The 26,627-nt window shown below is 41.1% G+C and overlaps 2 protein-coding genes across 5 annotated transcripts; both read right to left on the bottom strand.

The window, feature by feature from the left end:
- Positions 1 to 1,621: 1,621 nt before the first annotated feature.
- Positions 1,622 to 9,621, bottom strand: TMEM230 (transmembrane protein 230). 3 transcript variants are annotated; one of them, XM_045885433.3, is made up of 5 exons: positions 9,466 to 9,621; positions 7,396 to 7,516; positions 6,950 to 7,051; positions 5,947 to 6,069; positions 1,622 to 2,696 (listed from the first exon to the last, which is right to left on the bottom strand). In XM_045885433.3, exons 2-5 carry the CDS (start codon positions 7,492 to 7,494, stop codon positions 2,556 to 2,558), a joined length of 465 nt encoding a protein of 154 aa, XP_045741389.1. In that variant the 5' UTR covers positions 7,495 to 7,516; positions 9,466 to 9,621; the 3' UTR covers positions 1,622 to 2,555. The 3 variants fall into 3 exon arrangements, with proteins under 3 accessions (XP_045741389.1, XP_054365989.1, XP_045741392.1); XM_054510014.2 differs by lacking the exon at positions 6,950 to 7,051 and having other exon boundaries at positions 9,466 to 9,620; XM_045885436.3 differs by lacking the exon at positions 9,466 to 9,621 and having other exon boundaries at positions 6,950 to 7,028; positions 7,396 to 7,522.
- A 531-nt stretch (positions 9,622 to 10,152) lies between these two features.
- Positions 10,153 to 26,487, bottom strand: PCNA (proliferating cell nuclear antigen). Of its 2 annotated transcripts, XM_045885430.3 has the most exons (8): positions 26,356 to 26,487; positions 22,215 to 22,363; positions 16,604 to 16,848; positions 15,639 to 15,736; positions 15,411 to 15,478; positions 14,476 to 14,670; positions 11,530 to 11,653; positions 10,153 to 11,444 (listed from the first exon to the last, which is right to left on the bottom strand). In XM_045885430.3, the coding sequence occupies exons 3-8, from the start codon at positions 16,822 to 16,824 to the stop codon at positions 11,365 to 11,367; spliced, it is 786 nt and encodes a 261-aa protein (XP_045741386.1). In that variant the 5' UTR covers positions 16,825 to 16,848; positions 22,215 to 22,363; positions 26,356 to 26,487; the 3' UTR covers positions 10,153 to 11,364. The 2 variants fall into 2 exon arrangements, with proteins under 2 accessions (XP_045741386.1, XP_064428919.1); XM_064572849.1 differs by lacking the exons at positions 22,215 to 22,363; positions 26,356 to 26,487 and adding an exon at positions 17,320 to 17,400.
- Between the last annotated feature and the right edge of the window lie 140 nt (positions 26,488 to 26,627).

Below are 26,627 nucleotides of genomic sequence, written 5' to 3'. Positions count from 1 at the left end.
CTGCTCGAGATTCTCTCCCCTCCCCCTGCTCGCTGTCTCAAAATAAATATATAAAATCTTTAAAAACCCAAAGAAATAATACTTGAATAAACAATCCCACTGGAATGAGATTATGAGCCTGAATGTTCACATAGAACAGCAAGGGCCATTTGTTAGGGGACACCAGAGGGGAGGATTAGGACTTTTATGGTCTCTGCTCTTGGGACCCTAGGACTACATGCACAGCTTGGAAAACTATATTCTAGTGTAGATTTTTAAAAAGAATGTGGCTGATCTCCATGGATATGGAAAGAAATAGCAAACAGAGTAAGTGAAAAAAAGGAAAATTATAGAAATATACAATGGAAGTCTGAGTTTTAAAAAGGATGGGTTTGGGCGCCTGGGTGGCTCAGTTGGTTAAGTGGCTGCCTTCGGCTCAGGTCATGATCCTGGAGTCCCTGGATCGAGTCCCGCATCGGGCTCCCTGCTCGGCAGGGAGTCTGCTTCTCCCTCTGATCCTCCCCCTTCTCATGTGCTCTCTCTCATTCTCTCTCAAATAAATAAATAAAATCTTTTAAAAAAATAAAATAAAATAAAATAAATAAATAAATAAAAAGGATGGGTTTATGTGCTTAGAACACTTCTAGATGGGTGTATAAGAAACTTCATAAGACAACCTTAGAGAATGGGTTGGGGAGCAAATGTTTACCTTCTATCGCAAGATACTTACTTCTCATTTTATGGCCTTCAGTTCCATTTTGAGCATTCTCCCCTTACCAGAAGCATCATTACCCTTATAACAAGGACCAAATAGGGGTGCCTGGGTGGCTCAGTCAGTTAAGCATCTGACTTCAGCTCAGGTCATGATCTCAGGGTTCTGGGATTGAGCCCTGCTCAGGCTCTACGCTCAGTGGGGAGTCTGCTTCCCCTCTCTCTCTCTCCTTGCTCGTTCTCTCTCCAATAAATAAAATCTTAAAAAAAAAAGACCAAATAATTTGGTTTGGCCAAAACCTTCTGGTCTGAGTTTTGCTTTACAAACAGTTCCCATGATAAAGCTTTATAGATCTCTTTACATCTCCAGTGTCAAGGCCCAGGAACTTCAATAGAGTACTGGGCTCCCCAGCCTCCTCTCCCATTACCAAATGCACCTAACTTTGGAAGTTGCTTCAGGTCACCCCCCCGTCCCTCATTTCCTGAGTCCTAGGTGTTTTTCTCATATGCACTCACTCTGTGAGTGGTATCATTCAGCTTTTAGATATTGTCCCCATAATGACTCCCTAATTCCTAGCCCTGGCCTAGACTCCCTCCTGAACTCCAGATTCATGCTTTCCAATTGCCTACTCAACAGTTCCATGTGAATGTGGAGTACACATCTACAATTTAACAAATCCAAAAGTGAATTCACCTTCCCCAATAAACTTGTTCCACCCACAGCCCTCCAAATCTCAGTTGATGGCCCTTCCAGGCTTCTAGTTGCCCACGTCCATAAGCTCATAGTAAGAGGACAACTGAAAAGCAGTCTGACCCACAAGGCCAGTTATCTAAAAATGAAGATGGCCCTGGGTACTGGGATCAAAGATCTCATATAATCATTAAAATGTTTTCTGAAATATACTTGAAATTAACTCACTTTAAGTCTAGGTTTAGATTTTGGCATTTTAATTTCTTTTGAGTATGTCACTTTGTGCAAGCTAGGAAACAGAATCAAACTAAGGCAGTCTAGTCCATCTAGGGATCCAGGTTGAGTCTTGCAGTCTTCAGCAGAATGACATCATAATGCAAGGTGCTAACAACAGGTTTATAATCTCTAAATAACAATCACTTATCTACATTTTTTCCTTAGGAAACAGCCAAAGTCCAGTCCTTAAAGGCACGATATACAGAACATCTTGATCTATAAAGAACAGAATAACCCAAATTATGTTGGCCAACTTACTGGTGGACCAAATCAAAGCCGACCAAGGATTGGTGAACAGAGAAGGCGTTTACCTTCTGCAAACTTGCTCTGAGATTTTAAAAAAGTCCTGGCTGCTGTTAATAAGAAAGCAAGTAAAAAATATTACAGATGCACCCACACTGACATTTGATTTGCCAAGGTCTTCCATTAGCACACAAAGTGAGAGATGAGTGTAGGGGTAAGATACTTAGATGTTTTCAAGATAAATTACTAGTAATATGAAATCTGACATATTACATTTTTCCATTTGCTACCAGAACTGACAATAAGGACTATTTAAAAGAAATGCTGAACGCCAAAAAGGGTGGCAGCAGTAACACTCTCCACTACAGGATAACCTCCTGCTTTCCCACACCATTAACACCGCTACTCTTCCAAGATACATACTAGTGTGGAAAAACTTGTCAGCTTTTGCCAGAGCCAGGAGATGAAAAATACAGCATGTCCTAATTAGTTAATTTGTAATTGTAAGCTCAGTTGACATCTTGAGGATGGCCATTCTTTTGTTTAACATCTGCAAACTGCAGAACTCCTTAGCCCTTAGCCAGTTTCTGCTCAATATCTTAAAGCTGGTCTCAGTCCCATCTGTGACTCTTCTCCTCAGGGTTGAGGGTTGGTGCTAGTCATCAAAATCTGGAATGTCATCGTAGGAGTAACCCCGGTAGCCTTTGGATGCATAGTAGGCGATGCGAAGGTGGTAAAATCCTGGCAGGAACACCAGGATGCCAATGATCAGGACGGGAACAGCCCGGTCTGCCCCCTGGTGGCAGAAGGTGGCAAACACATTAGTACCATACAAATTACCAATTTTAAAATAAAACAAAGCCATAGGTTCAACCCATACATCAGTATTTTACACTCTTCAGAGCATTTCCTTTGGGTAGTATGCTACCAACGGAACAGGTTTACATCTCTTTTCCTCCTGATTATAAAATGTAGAAACTCTAGGGGCGCTTGTGGGGCTCAGTCGTTAAGCGTCTGCCTTCAGCTCGGGTCATGATCCCAGGGTCCTGGGATCAAGCCCCACATCAGGCTCCCTGCTCCGTGGGAAGCCTGTTTCTCCCTCTCCCACTTCCCCTGCTTGTGTTCCTGTTATTCCTCTCTCTCTCTCTCTGTCAAATAAATAAATAAAATCTTTAAAAAAATGTAGCAAAACTGCAAAGCACTAAAAATTATAAAGTAAATAAACTGTCCATCTTCATCCATAGATATTTCGTTTATTTCCTTCTTTTCTCCATTCTAGTTTCTAGTTGTGAACACACCATACCCTGTGCCTTGTTTTAGTCTCTTAGTGTAACAAGCAATTGCCAAAATATTATGAAAAGTTCGGCACTGGGGGTGGGAGATAGGCAAAATGGGTGAAGATAGTCAGAAGGTACAAACTTTCAGTACAAAACAAGTAAGTTCTGGAGATGTAATGAACAGCATGGTGACTGGAGCTAATAATACTGTATTGCGTATTAGCAAGTTGCTGAGAGTAGATCTTAAAAGTTCTCATCACAAGAAAAAAAATTCTAACTATGTGTGGTGATGGATGTTAACTAGACTTATTGTGATCATTTTGCAATATAGACATATATTGAATCATGTTGTACACCTGACACTAACATGTTATATGTCAACTAATGGTGTCTATCATTCCACTGTAATGGATGCACCACAGTTTTACTTAACCACCCCCCTACCGACTGTTGGATACTTTGGTTGTCTCTCACTTTTTGTAACTGTACAGAATACCACAATAAACTTCATTGTTTTCCTTGGCCTTTCAGATTCTACTGTATATTCCCATGAGCACAATTCACAGGTCAAAGAGGAAGAAATGGTGTTAAGTGTTTTTATCAATAGGGCTTCAACTATTTGGGGAGTTCCAGGAGGGCAGGGACTTTGTTCATCCCTGGATCCCCAGCTGTGCCCAAAATATAAATGTATTAAATGAATGAATCCACTCATAAAATTGCTCTGCCTTGTTTTTAGGTACAGTTTTAAATGTTTATACAGTTAAATTTATCCTCCTTTTCCTTTGTGATTTTCCCATTAATTTTAAGCTTTCCCTCATCTAAGGTAAACCCAATCTAAAAATCTCTTTTTTTTTTCAAAGATTTTATTTATTTGTCAGAGAGAGAGAGAGCATGCGTGCATAAGCAGGGGGAATGGCAGGCAGAGGGAGAAGCAGGCTCCCTGCTGAGCAGGGAGCCCAATGCGGGACTAATGTAATGTTACAGCAATGATTCTCAAAATGTGGTTGATGGACCACCAGCATTACCTGGGAACTTGTTAGAAATGCAAATTCTCACCACCCACCTATAGACCTGGAATCTCTGGGAATGGAACCAAGGAATCTGTGTGTTAACAAGTCTGCCAGATGATTCTGATTAACATCGAAGTTTCAAAACCAACTGCCATAACAAATACACAGCACCTCCTATGATATATTTTTTCTAAAAGAAAACTAAACCTGAATCTAAGTAAGTCTCTAAATCTAACAAAAATATGAAGTCAAGGTCAAAGATATTAATACAGCACCCGTAAACTTATATAAAAACTGTTACAGATGCATACTGAAGATGCTACTTGAGAATACCAGCAAAACAGAGGTGCCTGGGGGGCTCAGTTAAGCATCAGACTCTTGATTTCGACTCAGGACATGAGCTCAGGCTTGTGAGACTGGGCTCCATGCTGGGTATGGAGCCTGCTTAAGATTCTCTCTCTCTCCCTCTCCCTCTGCCCTCCACCACTCTCATGAGCTCTCTCTCTCTCTCTCTCAAAAAAAAACAAAAACAAAAACAAAAAGAATACCAGCAAAATGTAAATCTGGCATTTGGTTTCATACACAGGAAAAAAGGTGGGGGAATACATGAAGCAAAATGTTTATAACTGTTGATGATGAGTGGTAGACACAGAGGGGTTTAATACATTATTTCATTTACTTCTGTTTTGTTTGAAATATCTGTAATAAAAATGAAAAAACTCCAAACCAAAAAAACAAAACTTATTAGTGATTCTCTTAACATCTTTATTTATAAAGCAGTCTTTTATAAACCACACAAGGTAAAATGATATTTGCTGCATGTGGATGTCACCTCCACTCTCAATATTCATATCATTAACAGAGTCCTCTGGAATTGATACTGTATACTGCAATGAAAGTTAACTGAAGGCACAGTCCTGAAGCTAGATGTTCAAACACAGATTGCACCAAGTAAACACCTGGTGACCATATAATAATTTTAAATAGATAAGAAACAAAGGCAAATCAGATTCACTTCTTAAAAACCACATGCAGCCATTTTATTGCAATAGTGTTACTATTCCCAATTTCTATAGTGTCCACAGTTTTTCAGATGTTGGCTGTGTTCCCTCTGCAGAACAATATGACCATCATCCCCTGGCCTGGTGTGTGTTGAAGAACAGACATGACTTGTGATCATTATTAGTTCAGATCAACTTGGGCACTGTCTATTAGTATATGTATACAGCCCGAGAAAAAGAACCACCAAATACCACTTTAGGTTTTGAAGATAACACTCGGAAGCATAACAAGAACTCCAACCAAACCCAACGTAAGAAGGATCAGAGTCATGAGTCACAAGCCCTGGTTTGGTCAGTGGCCCCAGACCTATAGAAGCCTCACTGTTTCTCCCCAAACCTGGAATGTCTGTGGCACTGCAAAATTGCAGTAACACATTCTACTCCAGGTACAGCCGTTATCAATCAGGAATCCTCAATGCAAGGCTCAGCTTTGCTGTTCTAAACTATCACAGTGGGAAGATTGCTCGACATCTCAGAGGGAAAATGCGCCTACCTGTCCCCACACACCTCACAGAAACTGTGGGACAAGCATGTTCTTGCTCAAAAAGAGAAACATATGCTTTGTTATCAGAGAACAAAATCTGAAAGAACACTCTTTTCTTCTTTCTGCTGGCAAATCCTGTACTAGATATGAATATAAAACAATAGAGCCCACTTTAAAGATTTCATGGCACACTCCCACAAACCCTTCAACTTACCCCTTTGCTGATATAGCCAGCCAGCAGAAGGGAGCCTATGATTATGAGAAAGGCGCCAATCAGAAACAGCACTGTAGCAAGCGCAATGGCCTTATATGGGATCTTAGGAGGGCTCTTCTTAAACTGGAAGAGAAATAAACAAAAAAGGCACAGCATTATGAAAATACCAGGACTGAGACACTTTAAAGCATGGAGAATAATAAGAACCAAGGTGGATGCTTTGTGTGTCTTGAAGGAAGTCCTACTACCCACTAGAGCTCCGGGAGAGAAAGGCAAGGGACAAACAGGAAGTGAAGCTCTAGTTATTGCTCTAACAATCACTCAGAAGAGTTCGAGCAGAATGTTACTCTTTCTACTTCTAATCTCATTCCACATACCATTCACCATAAGAAAATATTTTCTTACAAAAACAGAAGACACTTTAATGGTCATTCATTGATTAAACATGTATTTATTAAATGCTTGGCACATGGAAGGTTGTACTAATCTATAGGGATTCAAGAGTGAATATCATGGTCTGGAGAAGTAAACAAAACTAGTGATTTCTGGCATTCAAAGTTAAGTTAGCATACAGTCAAAGGTTTTAGAAACAGCTTTTTCTAAAGCACTAGTTGCCCACCCCATGGATCAAGTAACCTAACTTGTTAATAAGTTCAATTCAAAGTTAAGATTCAGAGACAAGCTATCTAAGGTTTGCCTCATTTCTGTATCTGACCTAACTGGCTGGAAGCTTCCCAGATGTCCTTTCAAAAAAAAAAAACAAAAAAAAAACTTCTCTCCTTCAAGTATGGGTCCGAAGAGTACAAAGAGTCATTGATTTGTTTATATTTAAAGGGATGGGTTCCTGCCTCTTCCTCCTTAGCCCTGGTTCCACCTAAACTATTCTAAGGGGAAGTGGTCAAAAGGAGATGCTACACATTAAGTATTTTATAAATAATGAATCAGGGTAGAATACAAACTTAACAAACATTCTGTTTTACTTACTGTTTGCCACAAAGAATACCTTTAATAAATTGGATCTCATGACATCAGGAAAGAAGGAAGATTCCCACAATCTGCTGGCTTTAGCAGCTAGTTTCTCCCTTAAAAGACGAACTGGCTTTGACTAAAGTGTAAACAAACCAATGACACAGTCCTTAAAAAAATTCTAGTTAACAAAACACAATCTGAGTATTTTCCAGAAAAACTAAATAAAATACATATCTACTGGGCTCTGGCGTTACAACTAAAAATTCTTAGAAATGAACAATATTTATATTTGTTTGAAACTGCTCTACCAAGGCCCCTCCTTCTGCAAACTATGGTTGAAAGGGTCTCAGAGATGAGTTTCCTTCTTGCTGCTCCTTCTGATCCCCATGGACAGTTAGCAAATCCTCCACCTGGAAGGTCTTCCTGCTAACTCAAAAGAAACAGAGCCAGCCAGTCTCATCAGCTCCCTTCGGCATTTACCTGAAGGTCAATGTAGCCATCGTCTGTGCTGGAGAGCCTGGAGTATTTCACTTTACTACTGGGGATTCCAGTAGCCAGGTTGGTACGGGATGGCATCATAACACACTGACACAGCTACAGTCTGAAGACAAAGAAAACTGTCATTGTATGCAAGTGACATCAGTGTGTTACATATATTGGGAGTTTGGGGCTGAGATGTCATACTAAGCAACTGGCAATTTATACTCCATTGCACTTAAAATCTGATATTCCTTTGACAAAGTGAAAACATTCTCATTATGTATCTACTCTGGCTTGTCCTGGTAGAACGAGAGTCAAGACATTTGCCAAGAAACAGACCTCATGTTTATCTTGGCACCAATATTCCTGTGCCTCCTAATTTTTCCAAAGCCTCACACAGAGCAGGTGAGGAGTGGTGACTTAAATCTGAGTCTGACACCTAAGTCCACATTTTCAGTCTTTCTGCTATAGTACTGCCTGGCCCCTGTCCCTGTTTCAGGAAAAAGCAGAAAGAGCATATGCTCAAATGATTCTCTTACTTGCCAGGGACGGAGAATGGGTAGGATATGGAATACACTCACATCAGCATTTTGTTGATCCCCCTTAATGGGTATCTTTCTTTTAATGCAAAAAATCTGTAGAGCTTCCTGTAAATTTGGCTATCAGCACTATCAGTACTGGTAATCAGCACTGTACCAGTGCCAATTTCCCTGCCTCTCTGCCCCACCCCAAGCACTGAAAGTAGTGATTTCATTTTCCAGATTACTTCTATAGCTTCCTAAAAAAATAAATAAATAAAATAAAATCTGGTTTTTGTTCAAAATATTCAAAACCAACTTCAGTAATGAAATCATGGCTATTTTGTCACTAGTTGAAGAGATAGTAGATAAGATTAAAAAACAATGACATTTAAATGGGGGAAAATTTGTAATTTGTGCACTTTTCTGCCATAAAATCACAAAGTTATATGAATAAAACAAGTAAATCTATTTTGATTGTGAAGCTAATTCTAAAGGTGAAGTGGATCCGTAAAAAGGGAAAATTAAGTATTTCACAATAAGGACAACATTAAAAAAAAACAACAGAAACCATAAAGACTTTGCCTTCCTCTGGTATGATACTTTGTAAATAACCATCATCATTATAATAATGTCAGTTAATAACTACCCAGTGTTGGTGAGATACCAGGTACTACTCTAAGTGCTTTCTATATACTTTATCCCAATTATTGAGCCGTTTTAAGTGGCCCGCAGTCAACCTAAAATAACTAGCATTATGATGGAATTGGTGCTAAATGCAAATGTCCCTTTTTATATTATATACCAGTGCAGAAATCAAGTACTGAATCCAGAATGCTAATTTATATGCTTTTTTGAAGTTAGCTCAAACTGCATCAAATACTAGGTTTTTAAGTGTTGCGATCCCGATTACATGATAACCTAAATTTAATTCTACAAAATTTAAAGTCCAAACTACCGGTATGTGGGGGTTTTGAGGGCATTTAATCACCTCTGATTTGTATCGTCTTTTTAAAAAAAGTTTACATACTCTGCCATTACCTATTCATACACCCGTATCAAAACATAAAAAATCGCAGGGTGTCAGGGAGAGGGGAGACGAATGCTTACTGGCGGCAAAGAGTTAAGAATTCTGCAAGAGGAAGGAAAAACGTAAACCGAGTACCAGTCCAAGTTCCCAAAAGGCTTTTTTTTTTTTTTTTTTTTTTTTTTACCAGTTCCACCGCAACCCCCAAACTTCCTAAACACGCGAGGGTTGCAAGACTTTAAAAGCATCAGTAAAGCATTCAGCGCAGTGCCTGGCATTATGCGCCTCCACACACACTACCTCCCTGCCCGTCTCCAAGCCTAGCCAGGAAGACAAATAAAAACCGACGCGAATTTAGACGGAAACAAACAAAACCGGTTCCTGGGAAGAGGGCAGCGGTGACCCAGGCTGGCGAACGCTCCACACCCAGACGCGAAGTGGATTTCGGCAGGGAGCGCGGTCTCGGCCCCGCCGGGCTCCTGAGGGGGGCGCTTCTGTTCCCGCCCCGCCGCACACACGCCTTACCGGAACGCCGCGCCAGGCCGCCCGCGCGCCGACAGCTCGCTCACGGTTGGCAGCAGAGACGCCTGAGGCCTCATGGCACGCCTCACCTAACGGCCACCCGCCCCACCCGCCCAGCTCGGCGCCGGAAGTGGCACGCCGGACGGCGGCGCGCCGGAAGTGGCGTCACCGGGAGCGACGTCCTCTTATTCCACTCTTCGAAACTTCCCGTTTCGGTCCTGCGCTGGTGGGAGCATCCTGCGGGCGGCATCGGGGGCTCTCGGGAGGCGCCGGCGGAGTTCCGCCCTGTGGGGTTGCGGGAGTCGCTGCGCCCTGGGTTTGCTGCCGGTCACCTCCGCTGGGTTGTGTAGGTGCCTTGGGTGACCGGCCGCCTGGGTCACAGTCAGACTCCGGGTAAACCGGCTACTTGTTCCTTTCCCTGATCCCTCCGGCAGTGCTGGGAGCTCAGTGGCACCCACGGGAGACGGAAGCCAAGACAGTGAAGCTGTGGATGACCGGAACGGCCGGGTCTCCCAGTCACTGCCCAGGGCTGTAGGCCTTCCCCGCAGGCGCGCCGCGGTCTCTGCTGGTCAGTACCCCGCCACTACTCTCGAGTGGCCCCACATTCTTGTGCTTCAGTTTCCCTCCTCACCATCGGGCCTGACCCAGGTAAGAGGCCCGCCCACAAGGGACATTTTGCAGCACGTGAAGCTTTGTAAATGTCAGATTTATTGAAGTATAATTTACACACAATAAAGTACAATTGGATGAGTTTGACAAGTGCATACAGTCTTGGAACCATCACCAGTCTCTATTAATGTTACATCATTCCCAAAACTTCCATCAGGCCCCTTTGCAGCCAATATCCTTCCCGACCCCCAGGCACACAGAAGGTAATGAACCTACTGGGTACAGGGAGTTCTACCGTCCAGTAACTAGAACTCAGTCCAGATACTACAAAAAGAAACCAGTCATTTAAACCACCAAGCACAAAACACACCGGGATAAAGAACTTTAATGAAGCAATTCTCAATATGTACTATGCCAGCTTGTGGCTTTGTGGCACAATTAGTAGGAACATTTAAACAGTCCGTTTCACAACCGCTAGGATTAAGTCCCCAAAAAAGGCTACTTATATTAGAAAAATTATTTTTGCACATATTGCTTGGGCCCTATCACAGATGTACTAAATCTTGCAAGATTCTTTTAAAAGGCTCCCTAGGCCAAAGAAACACTGCCCTATAGCAATGCTAGTCTTCTAAAGTCCACACAGCTTTGGGTACATAAAGCTTCTGAAAAAAGTGTTAGTTTTTGCTAACAAAATTGACAAAATAACAATATGTATAGGACTTGGTCTACCCTCCTGTTCATTTCTTGAACTCAAGTTAGAAGAATACCAAAATAACTTTGACAAATGAATCCCCAAAAATATCTTGTCACCTACTGTATTTGGAATACTTTTTATTGCTGTATCTAATGTATTTTTATCAGGCTGCTCTAGACTGGAAAAATAAGCACATTTACATGAAATGGTAGCTTGAACTGAATTCCCTAGGATACTTGCAATAGTCATGGTCCAAATGAAGGCACTGTCTTGTGATGATGTTTGAAATTCAAATAACTTTTATTTAAATTGAAAAAAATTCTTAAAACTGTATTTAAGAGTCAAACCCCTTTTGTTATGAAAATCACAAGTATTTTTGGGTAAGGCAGAAATATTCCTAGGTTAACAAGACCAGATTTGACTTTGGACTTTATTCTTTAAACAAATTGTAAAGAATGAAGGAAAAAATAGGTTATTTACAGAAGATATCTACATATGTATTCAGAGGTACAAATTTGGTGACAGACTCAAGTACATGCTGGCATCTCAGAAGCAGTTCTTAAAGAGCTTAACTTTCTTTTCTTGGATTTTAAGAATACCTAAGATCCTTCTTCATCCTCGATCTTGGGAGCCAAGTAGTACTTTAAATGTCCCATGTCAGCAATTTTATACTCTACAACTGAAAGAAGACAGGAACATAATTAATTATTGAGAAGTCCACTATACCATCTACAAAACAAGATTCAACAAACCAATTATCTTACCAAGGGGTACATCTGCAGACATACTGAGTGTTACTGTAGGAGAGAGCGGAGTGGCTTTTGTAAAGAAGTTCAGGTATCTCAGTGCAAAAGTTAGCTGAACTGGCTCATTCATCTCTATGGTAACCTGAGACAAAACAAAAGATTAATCATATTGAAAAACATCAAGAAAGTTGCAACCCATTAGTTTAGAATATATTTAAAGATTTATTTATTAGAGAGAGCGCATGGGTGCACGCAAGACGGGGAGGGGGGCAGGTAGAGGGAGAGAATCTTCAAGCAGACTCCAGGCTGTGTGTGGAGCCCAAGCAGGGTTCGTTCCATGAGATGACCTTAGCCAAAACCAAGAGTCAGACGCTTAACTGACTAAGCCACCCAGGCACCCCTAGAATATACGTTTAAAAACAAAACCAAAAAACCCTTTATTGCTTACTTTGGAGAGTGATATGAAACTAACTTTGAGGACTGGTAAATCAAAAGAATCAAGTATTTAGGAAGGGAAAAATGAAACAAGATGAAACCAGAGAGGAGGACAAACCTAAGAGACTCTTAATCTCAGGAAACAAACTGAGGGTTGCTGGAGTGGGGGGGGGGTGGGAGGGATGGGGTGGCTGGGTGATGGACACTGGGGAGGGTATGTGCTATGGTGGGCACTGTGAATTGTGTAAGACTGATGAATCACAGACCTGTACCCCTGAAACAAATAATACATTACGTTAATTAAAAATAAATTAAAAAAAGAATCAAGTATTTAGTCTGCCTTTCCCATATGAACTGTAGCTCAGGTACAAATTGTAAGAGAAAGCTTCTCTCTTTTTTATTTTTTTAAAGATTTATTTATTTATTTGAGACAGAGAGAATGAGAGAGACAGAGAGCACATGAGAGGGGGGAGGGCCAGAGGGAGAAGCAGACTCCCCGCCGAGCAGGGAGCCCGATGCGGGACTCGATCCCGGGACTCCAGGATCATGACCTGAGCCGAAGGCAGTCGTTTAACCAACTGAGCCACCCAGGCGCCCGAGAAAGCTTCTCTTTATGGGAATGTTCCTAATAAATAAATCAGATAATAAATGAAGGAATGAAATGTATTAATACATTACAACCCTAATGACCTAATGATTCTAAATGATTATTATGGCTGCTAAGAAAATATACGACACTTCATACCTACTAGAGGTACACATACCACCATCTGTAAAGTATTTTTGCTCTCTCATTCCCAAAACAAAGGAAACACTGAGTATCATCAAGCCTCTTAGAGCTGTAGCTACCAGTTTATAGGAAATACAGGTTAGAGGAGCGTATTTATTGACATAAGGAATACAATGGGCAAAATCCAGACTTCGGTAAAACTCAATGACAAAGGATTTGCTTCAACAAATTGTAATGGAGGGGGTAAAAAAGAAATTGAATGGAGAACCAACAGATTAAAAGAATTTGAGGGCCTATCATCGAACTACAATGTACAGAGCTTATTAATCTTAATTCAAACGACTTTGAAATAACCAAGGAAATAGGAAAACACTGAAATATTCTTGATACCAAATAATGTCATAAAATGCTCATACTTCAGGGGCAACTGGGTGGCTCAGTTGGTTAAGCGGCTGCCTTCGGCTCGGGTCATGATTCCAGGGTCCTGGGATCGAGCCCCACGTCGGGCTCCCTGCTCAGTGGAGAGTCTGCTTCTCCCTCTCTCTCTGCCTGCCTCTCTGCCTACTTGTACTATCTCTCTGTCAAATAAATAAATAAATAACCCATGCTTAAAAAAAAAAAAAAGCTCATACTTCAGATATAAAAATATTTATAGAACTAATTTGAGGGGCACCTGGGTGGCTCAGTCGTTAAGCGTCTGCCTTCGGCTCAGGTCATGATCCCAGGGTCCTGGAATTGAGCCCCACATTGGGCTCCCTGCTCAGCAGGAATCCTGCTTCTCCCTCTACCACTCCCCCTGCTTGTGCTCCCTCTCTCCTATGTCTCTCTCCGTCAAATAAATAAATAAAATCTTAAAAAAAAAAAAAAAAAAAAAGAACGAACTCGAGATTAAAACAAAAATCCAGAATGGCAGCGGAGTTACAATATAATTTAGGAGACCAATAATTCAGAATTAGCCCCTGGACTTTTGCTACTAATATTTTTAAGTCTTCATTTAAACTAAGGATTGACTACTCACGCAAGGGACTAGAATATCTGATATTTACTATAAACTTAAAATGTCAGACACTATGTTAAGCACTTTGTTACCATATTTAATCTTAATAATCCTATGAGGTTAGAACCTTCAACTGTCCTTAATTTACAGAGTTAACTGATGTTTATTTAAAGGCTAGCAAGGCTTTTTTTTAAATATAATTACAAAATATTAGTTTATAAATATTATTTAAAAACACTTGATTATATAGGAAAACCTTAATTTAAGGATATTTAGTAATTAGAGTGTTCTTTATTTTGTCCCTAAATAGGGGTTCTCTGGGCCCCCTACTGGGCCTACTGTATAGAAAGTTAATATAAAGATTACATAAGAGCTCCTAAAGTAAATTTTTACTCCAACTAGATCCTTCTGTTGAGTTGCAATTACCTTGCTATAGACTGAAGTCTGTGTTCCTGCAAAATTCATGTTAAAACCAAATCCCCATGTGATGGTTCTTGGAGGTAGGGCCTTTAGGAGGTGCTTGGTGCTAGTACCCTTCTAAAAGAGACCCCAGAGAGCTCCTTTGAGCCTTCTATCAGGTGAGAAGCCCACTGTCTGTGAACCAGGAAGCAGGTCCTCACCAGACATCGAATCTGCCAGCTTCCTGGCCTCCAGAACTGTGAGAAATAAACTACAGTTGTTTATAAGTCATTGTCCATGGTACTTTGCTATAGCAGCCTGAATAGACTAAGGCACAACCTAATGTTAAGAAGGGTTACAATGCTCTTCAAAGTATTTTCTGTTTACTTAAGAAACTACTTACAGCTTCCTCCTCCTTATCGACATTACTTGTTTGTGACAACTTAATATTTCCATTTCCTAGTTCTCCACTTGCAGAAAATTTCACTCCATCTTTTGCACAGGAAATTACAACAGCATCTCCAATATGACTGAGATCTCGGCATATACGTGCAAATTCGCCAGAAGGCATCTTTACTACACAGCTATACTCTTGTTCCTATTTAAAAAATAAAATAAAGTTCAGTTGCTGGAAATTAAAGATTTGGCATTCTCATTTTCTGAAGACTCCGCATCTAGACAAGAATTCAGAATTTAAGATTTCCTGATTACTTTGAAATATCACTCATTGTGTAATTTCCTAACATACTCTAACACTCAAAAAAATAAATGTAGATATAAAACAAGTATGTCATAAGAATAATCATACTAAGAAAACTAAAATTAAGAGTTTAAACCTTTAATGATAAACGCACTATTCAGGGAAAAGAGCCTCCCCCTAATCACCTTCTGGGCTAAATCAAGAGGACATTCATGGCATACAAACGATGATGGCTGTTCAAGGAGGCCCAACTGCTTACCAAAACAAAACAAGAAAATAAGATACTAAGGATTTTAAACATCTCAACATCTCTTCTCTCCTTTTATGTTGATAAACTTAACCTTAATGAATTTCTGCTAACACAGCTTTAAAGTCTACTCTTAAAAAGGGGGGGGGGGATGGAGGTTAACGCAAATACACATTTAGCGCAATGAATTCAACCAATGATTCATTTTAGAGTACTGCAGTTTAATGAAATTATAAATGTCAGTATAAATAGTAAAACCCCACTTTGAAGCATGTTATCAGCAGATATATAGAAGTTCTGTTTGAAACTGGGCTTTAAATGATATTATTAACATTATCTTATGTAACTATCATGACTTGTGTACAGTACAGTCAGAAACTTTGATACTCACTGGAATTCCAAGTTGTTCAACATCTAAATCCATTAACTTCATTTCATAGTCGGAAACCTTTTCTTGATCTACCAAAAGAAAGCAGATTGAAGAAAAGCATTTAAGTTTATAACTATGATGTTAAGTTCTACGATCATCACAAACATTTTCTTAAATTTCTCACAACTTTGAGAAATGCACTGCATTTAAATTTCCTCCAGTATAACTTAGTAGAAGGGTAGGACTTACTTGGAGCTTCAAATACTAGTGCCAGGGTGTCCGCATTATCTTCGGCCCTTAGTGTAATGATGTCTTCATTGCCAGCACATTTTAGTATTTTGGACATGCTAGAGCACAGAAGACACAGGATTTAAAATCAACACAATGTTCTCAAGATCGATTTCTGACGCAATTAAAACAAGGAGTTGCCATTTTTACCAGGGTCGTCTGAGGAATTGGGTGAGTTAGGTAAACTGATCCGGCCATTTTGTAATGCAATTTTGCGGTATTTATATTTTAACAAGCACACACCCTACCACGAGCAATTTCACTTCTGGATATCAACAGAAGACTATGAATTGCAAATCCCTTTGATGGATGAAGCAAAGTATTCGGTCGCGACGATCATGAAAGATGATCTAGGATACTCATTAAAACACACTGCACGTAGTCGGGGTAAGTATTTCTCATAAGCCTTAAGATTTAAACATGTTTATGTACTAGACAAGTAGTAATAAAAAGTTGAAAGCCACTGCTCGGGAGAAATTTTAAGTCCAGGAACTCAGGGTGCTCACTGCAACTTTATAATAATAAAAGACCAGAACCAACCGATTGTCCCTAGGTAGGCTGACAGAACTAAGGCACATCATAAAGCAGTTAAAGTCAATCAAGCCAAAGGTTTCTCATCCAAGGTCGCCAGCACTTAATGGCCAAAGAGCTGTGCAAGGCTTTTCCTGGCATTGCGAAGAAGCCCGTCATTTTCCCGCCACCACCCGCTTTGTGACTTTGGCGCGGAAAAAGCCGGTTCGCGCGGCTGCCAGCGCGGGCTTTCCGAACCGCGCGCTCCGCTAGATCCCGCCCCTTGGCGTCGCAGGCCAATGAGATAGCGCAGGTCGCCCATGCCAGCCAATGAAGGCCTAGCTAGCAGGCGCTCCCGCCAAGAGCAGGAGGTGGGGGTGCACGAGAGCCCGGCTCTCCGCTACCCCGGGGCTCACCTGGTGAGGTTCACACCCATGGCCAAGTTGCGGTCGCAGCGGTACGTGTCGAAGCCCTCGGAACGCAGGGTGAGCTGCACCAGGGAGACGTGGGAGGAGTCCATGCTCTGCAGGTTTACGCCACTCGAGCTTATGTCCCAGCAGGCCTCGTTGATGAGATCCTTAAGCGCCTCCAGCACCTTCTTCAGGATGGAGCCCTGGACCAGGCGCGCCTCGAACATGGTGGCAGAATCACAACGACGCAGCTACAGGCGGAGATAAGGAGGAAGTTGTAGCCGGCTTGGGCGTCAGACGACAAGAGCGAGCGAAAGTCTGAGAGGCAGAAGATCACACCCAGCCAGCAGAGCCTGCAACCGTTTAATAGCGCCGCGTCTGGGAGCGCGCGCTCTCCGCCTCTGCGCCGCGTGTGGATACGTCACCACGCTGCCCCGCCCATTGCCTGGCGGAGAGACTCTAGGGCCAATAGTGTCCCTGATCTGCATGTAGCCCGTCCTCCCAGAACATCCATTGGAGGGTTGGATGCAGGGGCGGGGCCTCCGCCTCCTGTAGGACTGCCTTCTTTTCCCTGTTCTGAGAACCCGGACGCTAAACAAGTCTAGACTTGTGAAGGCCAGACCCGGGTTGGGGTTCTTAGAGTTACAGTTTTGTGCTGCCTCCTCCACCTCCCGCTTCAGGGATAGAAAGATTTTAGCCAGTGAAACGCAAATCCAACCTACCAGGAGGAAAACGCCTTGCAGCCTGAGTATAGCTGTTTTAAATATGCATTTTATTTTTGCTATTATAGAAGTGATGTGCTCCTAAAAGTCAAAAGGTAAAGAGGTGTACAGTTATGATTACAAAATTATCTGCCCCCTCCCCGCCCACACGCACACCAAGCTCGTGTTGTTTACTGTATACAACTTTCTAAGCTTTCTATTCTCTATACAAATTTTTTTTTTTAAGATTTTATTTATTTATTTGACAAAGAGAGAGCGCGAGAGCGAGACAGAGAGCAAGCACAAGCAGGGGGAACGGCAGGCAGGGGAGAAGCAGGCTCCCTGTTGAGCAAGGAGCCCGAAGCCGGACTCGATTCCAGGAGCCCGGGATCATGTGCAGGCGCCCCTATACAAATACATTTTTAAAAAACAAAATGGGTTCATACCAGAAACACTTCTGTGATGTATTTAATAAGATACGTTTAATTTTCTGTCACATACCACCTCTATATAAGCACCTCTTAAAACAATGGCATAGTATCCTATGCATGTAACCAAATTTACCAATTTCTTGTAATTACAAACACTTTTGGGCACTTAGTTGATTTTTGTGAGATCGACTCCTTGAAGTAGCATACGCATTAAAGTTTTGATAAATGTTACTAAATTGGCCGCTGAAAGATTGCAATTTACCTAAGACTGTGGACGTGCTCATTTCCCCATATTTTCCTAACTATAGATATTACCAATCTTGTTTTAAAATCAATGCTTATTCGGGGCGCCTGGGTGGCTCAGTCCTTAAGCGTCTGCCTTCGGCTCAGGTCATGATCCCAAGGTCTTAGGATCGAGCCCCAAATCGGACTCCCTGCTCAGCAGGAAGCCTGCTTCTCCCTCTCCCACACCCGCTGCTTGTGTTCCCTCTCTCGTTGTGTCTCTCTCTGTCAAATAAATAAATAAAACCTTAAAAAATAAAATAAAATCAATGCTTATTCGTGTGAAAATTTCAATTTGCATATTAAAATATTTACAGGGGGCACCTGGGTGGCTCAGTAGGTTAAGTGTCTGCCTTGGGCTCAGGGTCCTGGGATGGAGCTGCACAGGCCGGCTCCGCTCAGCGGGGAGTCTGCTTCTACCTCTTCTTTTCCCTCTGCTCCTCCCCCTGCTCATGCTCTCTCGCGCGCTCTCAAATAAATAAGTAAAATCTTTAAAAAAAATTGTTACAGGTTGGGAAACTTTCATATATATATTTTTAAGAGCGATCATTGAGGGGCGCCTGGGTGGCTCAGTCGTTAAGAGTGATCATTGTATGTTTATCTTTTCTATTAAACTCTTTCCTATTGATTACAAGGAACACTTTATATATTAATCATTTCTCTATTACATATATTTTCCCTCCCCTCATTTTGTTATTTTTCTTTTGCTTTGGTTATAGCATTTCCCTTTAGTTGTATTTGCTATCTTATCTTGGTCTGTAGAATTAGTTTTTCTACTATGTATCTTGATGTGGATTTAGTTTTATTTATGCTGTCTAGAGAGTTTAGTGTCCCCAAGTCAGAAGATTTATATATTACATCAAGTCTAGAATATTCTCATTATTGTTTCAAATATTGCCTTTCCCTAATCTATTCTTTCTCTCTGGCAATTCTAACGGATGAATCTGTTTCACTGAAAGCAAGATAACTTTAAGTTAAGATGCACCATTGTTTTCATGTAGCACAAGAAAAAAAATAAAATGTCAAACCATCACACATTGCTTTATCATTTAGAATTTCTATTTTGTAATTACTGAAAGAACTTTTAGATTATTTAAAATATTTGTATTGTATATTACTCTTTAGCATACATAAAAATATAATCAAAGTGAATTAAGGCATTCTTTTCTTTTTTTTTTTTTTAAAGATTTTATTTATTTATTTGACAGAGAGAGACATGGCGAGAGAGGGAACACAAGCAGGGGGAGTAGGAGAGGGAGAAGCAGGCTTCCCCGCGGTGCAGGGAGCCCGATGTGGGGCTCGATCTCAGGACCCTGGGATCACGACCTGAGCTGAAGGAAGACGCTTAACGACTGAGCCACCCAGGCGCCCCAAGGCATTCTTAATATTTCTCCACATTCAGTTTTTCACAGTTGCTGATACTGCTGTGTTTCCATATGCTAGCATACTCTTATCACAGGTGTTGATGCAGCTTTCTCAAGAATGCTACACTCTTGTCTCTGGAATCTTTTCCAAGTCTGTGCCATCCACTTGTAAATTAAAAAAAATTTTTTTTAAGTCTTTAAAGTCAATTTAAACAAAAACACACAAGAAAGCAGTTCACTTATTTCTCCCACTCCCACCCCCTACCTCTGTTAACCACCAATCTGTTCTCTATCTGTAAGCTCAGTTTTTTATTTTTGTTTTTGTTTTAGGTTCCACATAGAGATTTCTTTTAGGTTCCACATAGGTATTTGTCTTTCGCTGTCTGATTTATTTACTTAGCATAATGCCCTCAAGATCCAACCATATTGTTGCAAATGGCAAGGTTCATCCTTTTTTGTGGGTGAATAATATTCTGGTGTGTGTGTGTGTGTGTATCACGATTTCTGTATCCATTAATTCATCAATGGATACTTAGGTTGTCTATACCTTGGCTAGTGTAAATAATGCTGCAGTGAACATGCAGATATATATATCTCTTCAAGTTAGTGTTTTCATTTTCTTTGGATTAATATCCAGAAGTAGAATTGCTGGATTACATGGTAGTTCTATTTTTAATATTTTGAGGAACTTCCATACTATTTTCCATTGTGGTTGTACCCATTTACATTCCCACCAGCAGTGCACAAGGGTTCCCTTTATTCATCTCCTTGCCAACATTTATTTCTTTTCTTTTCTTTTTTTTTTTTTGATAATAGATGTGACGTGATATTTCATTGTGGTTTTGATTTGCATCTCCCTGATGCTTATTGATGTTGAGCATCTTTTTATATGCCTGTTGGCCATCCGCATGTCTTCTTTGGAAAAATGTCTATTCAGGCTTTTTGCCCAATTTTTGAATTGGATTGTTTGGTTTTTGTTATTGTGTAAGATTAGCCCCTTATCCTTAACATGATTTGCAATTATTTCCTCCCACTCAGTAGGTTGCCTTTTCATTCTGTTGATGATTTCCCATTGGTAAATTTTGATATGGGCACCTTCTTGCTTTATGTATGATCAACTATCCTTTGCATACATTTTAATATCAAAACATAGTAGTTTTATCCATTTGTGAGTATTTTGCTTTCTTAGTTGTCTCAGAGTCTTCATTTCTTTGCAAAATGTGGGATTGGCTCACTCCAGGGAGGACCGTTTGCTTCACTAATAACAAATGTATGCTTGGCTACTCTGTTTCTTTACTTTTTGCTTACATAATAACCTTTTGGTTTAATGCCAGATAAAGTGTAATCAATTTGAAGACATTTTAAATGGCAATTAAACTCCACCCAGGTGACACCCACATTACACACAATCAGTTGAAATGAGGGCATATGAATGGCAATGACCTGTGGTCAGAGAAAGCCTTCCAAGGTAGAATTTTATCAGAAAAGCTAGCTGTTTGAACGGAAGAAAGAGTATTCTAGCCTGAAAGAATAGTATGTTGAAAAAGGACAGCATATATAGAAGATGTTCAGGTAGTAGTTTGTTTTACAATTCAAAGATTTTTTTAGGGTAATTTCCCCCAGTTTTATTGAGATATAATTGACATATAATAGAACTAAAAATTGATATGTCTGGGACACATTGATAAAAGGAGAGACTGGTGCAAGGTGAGGTTGCATAGGAAGCAGGAGTGGGAGCTCATAGGACTTCGCAAGTGCAAGGGAAAATTATCAGATCTTTGACATGATCTAATTTGTATTTTAAGAGGATCACTTTAACATCTGGTAAAGGTGCTATTCCAATCAGTGAGAGAAACAATGTATTAAGTAAACTATCAAACTTGATTAAATGTCTAGGAAATAATAAAGCTATAGACTCTTCCTAATAACTGTTCACCAAAATAAATTCCAGATAGATTAAATAATTAAAATTGAAATAAATAAATTCAAAATTCAAATCAATACTGGCTCAGGGCATGGGACTCTTGACCTCGGGGTTGATCCCCATGTTGGGTGTAGAGATTATTTAAAAATAAAATCTTTAAAATTTTTTTCAAGTAAATATAAACCCAATAAGATGTATAAAAGTCTTCTATTATATTTATGAGATCTTGCTATGAGCTTTAAACATAAAAGGAAAATCCCATAAAACTAAGGAATGACTACGTAAGTTTTAAAACTTCAGTATGGCTAATGTTTCCAGGACAGAGAATCCAATTCAAACTGATCAAGAGAAAAGGGGACTTTATGCCTCCAAACAAAAGCCAGAAGTAGCTAGCTTGCAGGGTCCATGGCTCCATCTTAGTAAGTATATGAACAAAATGGTTAGCCACATTAATAGACAAAAAAGTAAATTAAAGGGTAACAGAATTTTAATCTACCAAATTAGTGAAAATTATGTCACCATTCCTTGTTAGGAAGAAATCAAGGAAGTGGGCACTTTCATACATTTAAGATTAGAGTATAAATTGTATAATTTTTCTGGTGGGAATTTGGTATTGTGTATGAAAGCTTTCAAATTTTATTTATTCTTTGAGACCCAAAATCAATCTCTAGGATTTTTTCCTAAAGAAGTAATCAGAGGGGCGCCTGGGTGGCTCAGTCGTTAAGCATCTGCCTTTGGCTCAGGTCATGATCCCAGGGTCCTGGGCTCGAGCCCCGCATCGGGCTCCCTGCTCAGCGGGCAGCCTGCTTCTCCCTCTCCCACTCCCCCTGCTTGTGTTCCCTCTCTCCCTATGTCTCTTTCTCTGTCAAATAAATAAATAAAATCTTAAAAAAAAAAGTAATCAGAGGTACTTACCAAGATGAAGCATGTTTAAGAGTATTTCTTATAGAGGGGCATCTGGGTAGCTCAGTTGGTTAAGCATCCAACTTTTGATCTCAGCTCAGGTCTTGATCTCTGGGTTGTGAGTTCAAGCCCCATACTGGATTCCACACCAAGCCTGGAGCCTACTCACGTTAAAAAAATAAATAAATAAATAAAACAATTTATAGAATTATTAAAATTTCCTCTAAAGTTGGAAATAACCTTGAGTTCTAACAAAATACCATTAGGTAAATTATGATAAATTGTAAGATGGCATACCAAACAGCCTTTCAAATACCATTCTTAAAGAACATTTAATGATAAAAAGAAAAGTCAGGTTATGAAATGGTGTAAATAGTAGCATTCCAGTTTTCTAAAATTGTTATATCTAAGTGTAAGTGCATGGAAAATAGAATGAAAATGCAATGTAAATAGTAACAGTAATTACCCGAGGCTGATATTACCACTAATAATTTTCATGTTTGCTATTATACTTTTCTGCATTTTCCACACTTTCTAGATATAATTGTTGATCAGAAAATATTAATGAATGTTGGGAGAGAAAAATGCTGTAAACTCTTACATAATTTCTGGCAACTTTACTCTTTTATATAATTTCTGGCAACTTTCTTTATAAGGTGATATCATGTATTAGAGTGATTCTCAAGTCTAGCTGCCCCTTAGAAACACCTGGGGAGGGACACTGGGTGGCTGAGTCAGTTAAGCTTCTGCCTTTGGCTCAGGTCATGATCTTAGGGTCCTAGGATCCAGTCCTGCATCCAGCTACTGGCTCAGCGGGGAGTCTGCTTCTCCCTCTCCCTCTGCCTCCCTCACCCCCCTGCACCGCTCATGCTCTCTCCCTCTAATAAATAGAATTTTTAAAAAGAAAAAAAAAGACCTGGGGAGCTTAACAACAACAAAAAAGCCTATTCCTCTAGGCTCCATCTCCAGAGTTTCTTATTTAGTTGGTCTAGGGTAGGCCCTCCATTAGTATCTTTTAGAAGCTCCCCAGGTAATTCTAATAAATAATCAGGACTGAGTAGTACTGTTTCATCATGTGTGATCAATAGATGACTATTTGCTTAAAGCCACCTGCGCCTCCAAGTAAACTATTGGTTTGAAAAAATGTGACCTACAATTTCGCCGACAGGAGACCGACATTATAATTTAGATGGACTGTCTAATGATTGAGGAGGTCTGTAAGTTTGTGGGAGGGCAGAATTTGCAATTTTTGAAGCTTTAAGAAGTTTGACAAATCTGTAGAGTGCACTCCCAATTCCATTTTGCATGTCGCCTCATTAAGCTGAGTTTAGCTATCTGAGAACACTTGTCAAAGTAAGAACTAAAAAGGCAATACGAGGGCGCCTGGGTAGCTCAGTCGTTAAGCGTCTGCCTTTGGCTCAGGTCATGATCCCAGGGTCCTGGGATCGAGTCCAACATCGGGCTCCCTGCTCGGCAGGAAGCCTGCTTCTCCCTCTCCCACTCCCCCTGCTTGTGTTCCTGCTCTCGCGCTCTCTCTCTCTGTCAAATAAATAAATAAAATCTTTAAAAATAAATAAGGAGATACGAAGGGCAAGATAAAAAGCAGATAAAGTCTGTTTATGTTTATTGACAATTTAAAAAAATATTTTATTTATTTGAGGAGAGAGAGAGTGAGTGTGAGCGAGAGTACAAGACGGGGGAGGGGAGTGAGGGGGGAAGCAGGCTTCCCGCTGAGCAGGGACCTGACAAAGGGCTCAATCCCAGGACAATGGGATCATGACCAGAGCCGAAGGTAGATGCAGGCCGACGCTTAACCGACTGAGTCACCCAGGTGCCCCTGTTAATTAACAATTTTTAAAAGAAGTTGCTATTTATTTTTTTAAAGATTTTTATTTATTTATTTCACACAGAGAGAGCAAGAGAGAGAGAGCACAAACAGGGGGAGCGGCAGGCCCTGTGTCAGGCTCCCTGCTCAGTGAGGAGCCTGCCGCTCCCCTTGCTTCTGCCTGTTTTTTTTTTTCTCTCTCTCAAATAAGTAAAATCTTAAAAAAAAATCAAAATTTTTCTTTGGGCTGGAGATAGGGGGAGATTTTTACTTTTAATTTCTTTCTACAGTTTAGAGAGAGAGAGACCCTAAAGCTTGCTAAAAGGCCTATTAGTATGACTTTCAGGGGTCTGAATACCTGCTCCCTGTTCTCTCCAGCGCTAACTTCAGAAATGTACTTGGTTTAAGCTCATCCTGGGAAGACTGAGAGGAATGGCTGAGAAGTTTGTTCAGGCCAAACTGTAGGGGCTTATCTACCCTAGTAATCATACTGTGCATTCTGAAACTTTGATTTATATGCACTGCTCTACCAGCTTCCTTATATTAGGCTGGATTTGAAAGGCAACAGCTGAGCTGGAGGGACTGATGTTATCTTTCACAATTAACATACCCTAAGGGTGAGGATATGGATACATCTCTATCTACCTCTATCAAGGATGACCTTGTGGCTTTTTCTGTGTTGACATCCTTCCTACATCTTTGAGATAATAAACCTTGCTTAATTCACTCGAGGTGTCTGATCTTCAGATGAAGAAGTAACCACTGACATTGGTCAAAATGGTGGTCGGTCCTCAACAGATTAAAAGAGCTTTAAAATTACCATTACTATGCTATTTACTTCTATAAGTAACATCGAAACAAATGACAAAATACAAAAGCAAATCTTTCTATACATAAATTATGGCCTGAAAGGAGTGGTCTGTTTCTCCTCCCACAAAAAACCCATCAAGTCTTTGTGCAATGTGTTGGTAGCACAGCCGGTGTTCAGTATTCCTCCACACCTAGTTTACTGTCACTGTGAAGCACTGTTGCAGAAGCTTGGGAATATACTCATAGAAATCAAGAAAATAGAATGCCTTTCTCAGAGTTCTCACTACTTTACCCAAGGTCAAAATTGCTAACACGAAATTGCAACTCCTACATGTGCAAGTTTCCTTGTTAAATTACCGTATGCTTAGGGGAAGGGACCTCATATCATACTTGTTTTACATCACTCACAAAGCAGAGAATAGGGACCGGTGAAGGCAATGTCTGAACAACACAGGTATTAACAATGAATTTAGGAAGGCAGGTAGTATGTACAATGGTTATCGTAGGCTTTGGTAACAGATCTTGTGTTCTAATTCATAGTGGGCACTTTGTAGTTAATGAGACCTTGGTTGAATAATTTTCCTTTAGGATAATTTTTTTTTTAAAGATTTTATTTGAGAGAGAGCAAGAGAGAGTATGAGCGGGGGGGAGGGGCAGAGGGAGAGAGAAGAGCCGACTCCCCACCGAGCAGGGAGCCCAACGGGGGCTCGATCCTAGGATCCTGGACTCTTGCCCTGAGCCGAAGACAGTCGCTTAACCGACTCAGCCATCCAGGTGCCCCTCCTTTAGGAGAATTTTTAAATCCATTCAAGTACTAGGATATGTCAGGTACACAGTGAACATCCACTATGAACGAAGCAGGCAGCATTCCTGTCCAAGAGGTCTTTCAACAGTCCAGAAGACAGAAAAGAAATTTGAAAAACCGTGGAAGATCTTATCTGTAAAATAAAAATCGTATCTACTTCCCGGCAGAATAAATGAGATAAAGCGATTATTTAGTTCAGTGGCTAGCATAATTAATGAATAAGTACTTGGCAAAGCAAAGCCGACTAATGTTTGGGTTTCACTTCCTTATCACGTGAGTCTCTCCTCTTACACGGCGGCGCCCCGCCTGAGCGGCTCTCAGGACCCACCACAGGGCCTGTGGCTGGCTCAGATGAGTCTCCTGCCAAAGAAGGCTTTGCGGGGTCCCGATGTCTCCACACCAGGAAGGCCTCGGGGAGGTGGGAGACTGGAAGGGGACCCCAATCAACCCTGCGAGACAAGTGGCCCCGGCAACCTCCCGCGCGCTCCTTCCTGCGCACGGGAGATGCCACCCCCAACCAGACTCCAGAGCAGACACTTGTTAGGCCCTGAAGTGGAAAACCCTGGGGGATTTTTCCACTTCAGGGCCTAACAAGTGTCTGCTCTGTATGCGTGAGGGGCAAGCCCTGGCTATGGAGGACGCGAAGCCGAGAGTACCAAGCTTCCTCCAGGTTAGACCTTGGAGGACACCGCCTCTCGTCCCCAGCTACTTACTTTACTTCTGGGATCCCGGGCGCCAGCGCCAGCCGTCCGCTGTCAAGCCGGAGCTCCCATTGGCTAGTCTCCTTCGGAAACACACGCCTTTTCCCGCCTCCTCACGCAGCTAGTCCAATGCACGCTTCTCCGTTCCGCTCCGCCCCGCCCCCACAACCCCTCCTCCCTGATGGATTTTCACCATTGGTGGATCTCTGCGGTCGTGATGGCGGCGGTGCGCGTGCGCGCTTGCTCCGGGGCCCTCCTCCCTAGCGGAGCGAGCGGGGCCGGTG

This window comes from Mirounga angustirostris, unplaced genomic scaffold, assembly GCF_029215605.1.
Source record: "Mirounga angustirostris isolate CCGP_5_RB_7025 unplaced genomic scaffold, mMirAng1.0.hap1 SCAF_10, whole genome shotgun sequence".
Lineage (NCBI taxonomy): Eukaryota > Metazoa > Chordata > Mammalia > Carnivora > Phocidae > Mirounga > Mirounga angustirostris.
Note: the sequence above shows the minus strand (reverse complement) of the source record. Positions and strands in the feature narration are given on the sequence as shown.

Excerpts from the sequence above, each read along its gene's own strand:
- TMEM230 (XM_045885433.3), bottom strand. The coding sequence starts at position 7,494 with ATGATGCCATCCCGTACCAACCTGGCTACTGGAATCCCCAGTAGTAAA. Across the intron at positions 7,052-7,395 it reads ATGGCTACATTGACCTTCAG|TCAAAGCCAGTTCGTCTTTT; the intron begins GTAAATGCCGAA and ends TTTACACTTTAG. Across the intron at positions 6,070-6,949 it reads TGAGATCCAATTTATTAAAG|TTTAAGAAGAGCCCTCCTAA; the intron begins GTATTCTTTGTG and ends TTTCTCTTCCAG.
- PCNA (XM_045885430.3), bottom strand. The coding sequence starts at position 16,824 with ATGTTCGAGGCGCGCCTGGTCCAGGGCTCCATCCTGAAGAAGGTGCTG. Across the intron at positions 15,737-16,603 it reads ATGGGTGTGAACCTCACCAG|CATGTCCAAAATACTAAAAT; the intron begins GTGAGCCCCGGG and ends TCTGTGCTCTAG. Across the intron at positions 14,671-15,410 it reads TTGAACAACTTGGAATTCCA|GAACAAGAGTATAGCTGTGT; the intron begins GTGAGTATCAAA and ends TTTTTTAAATAG.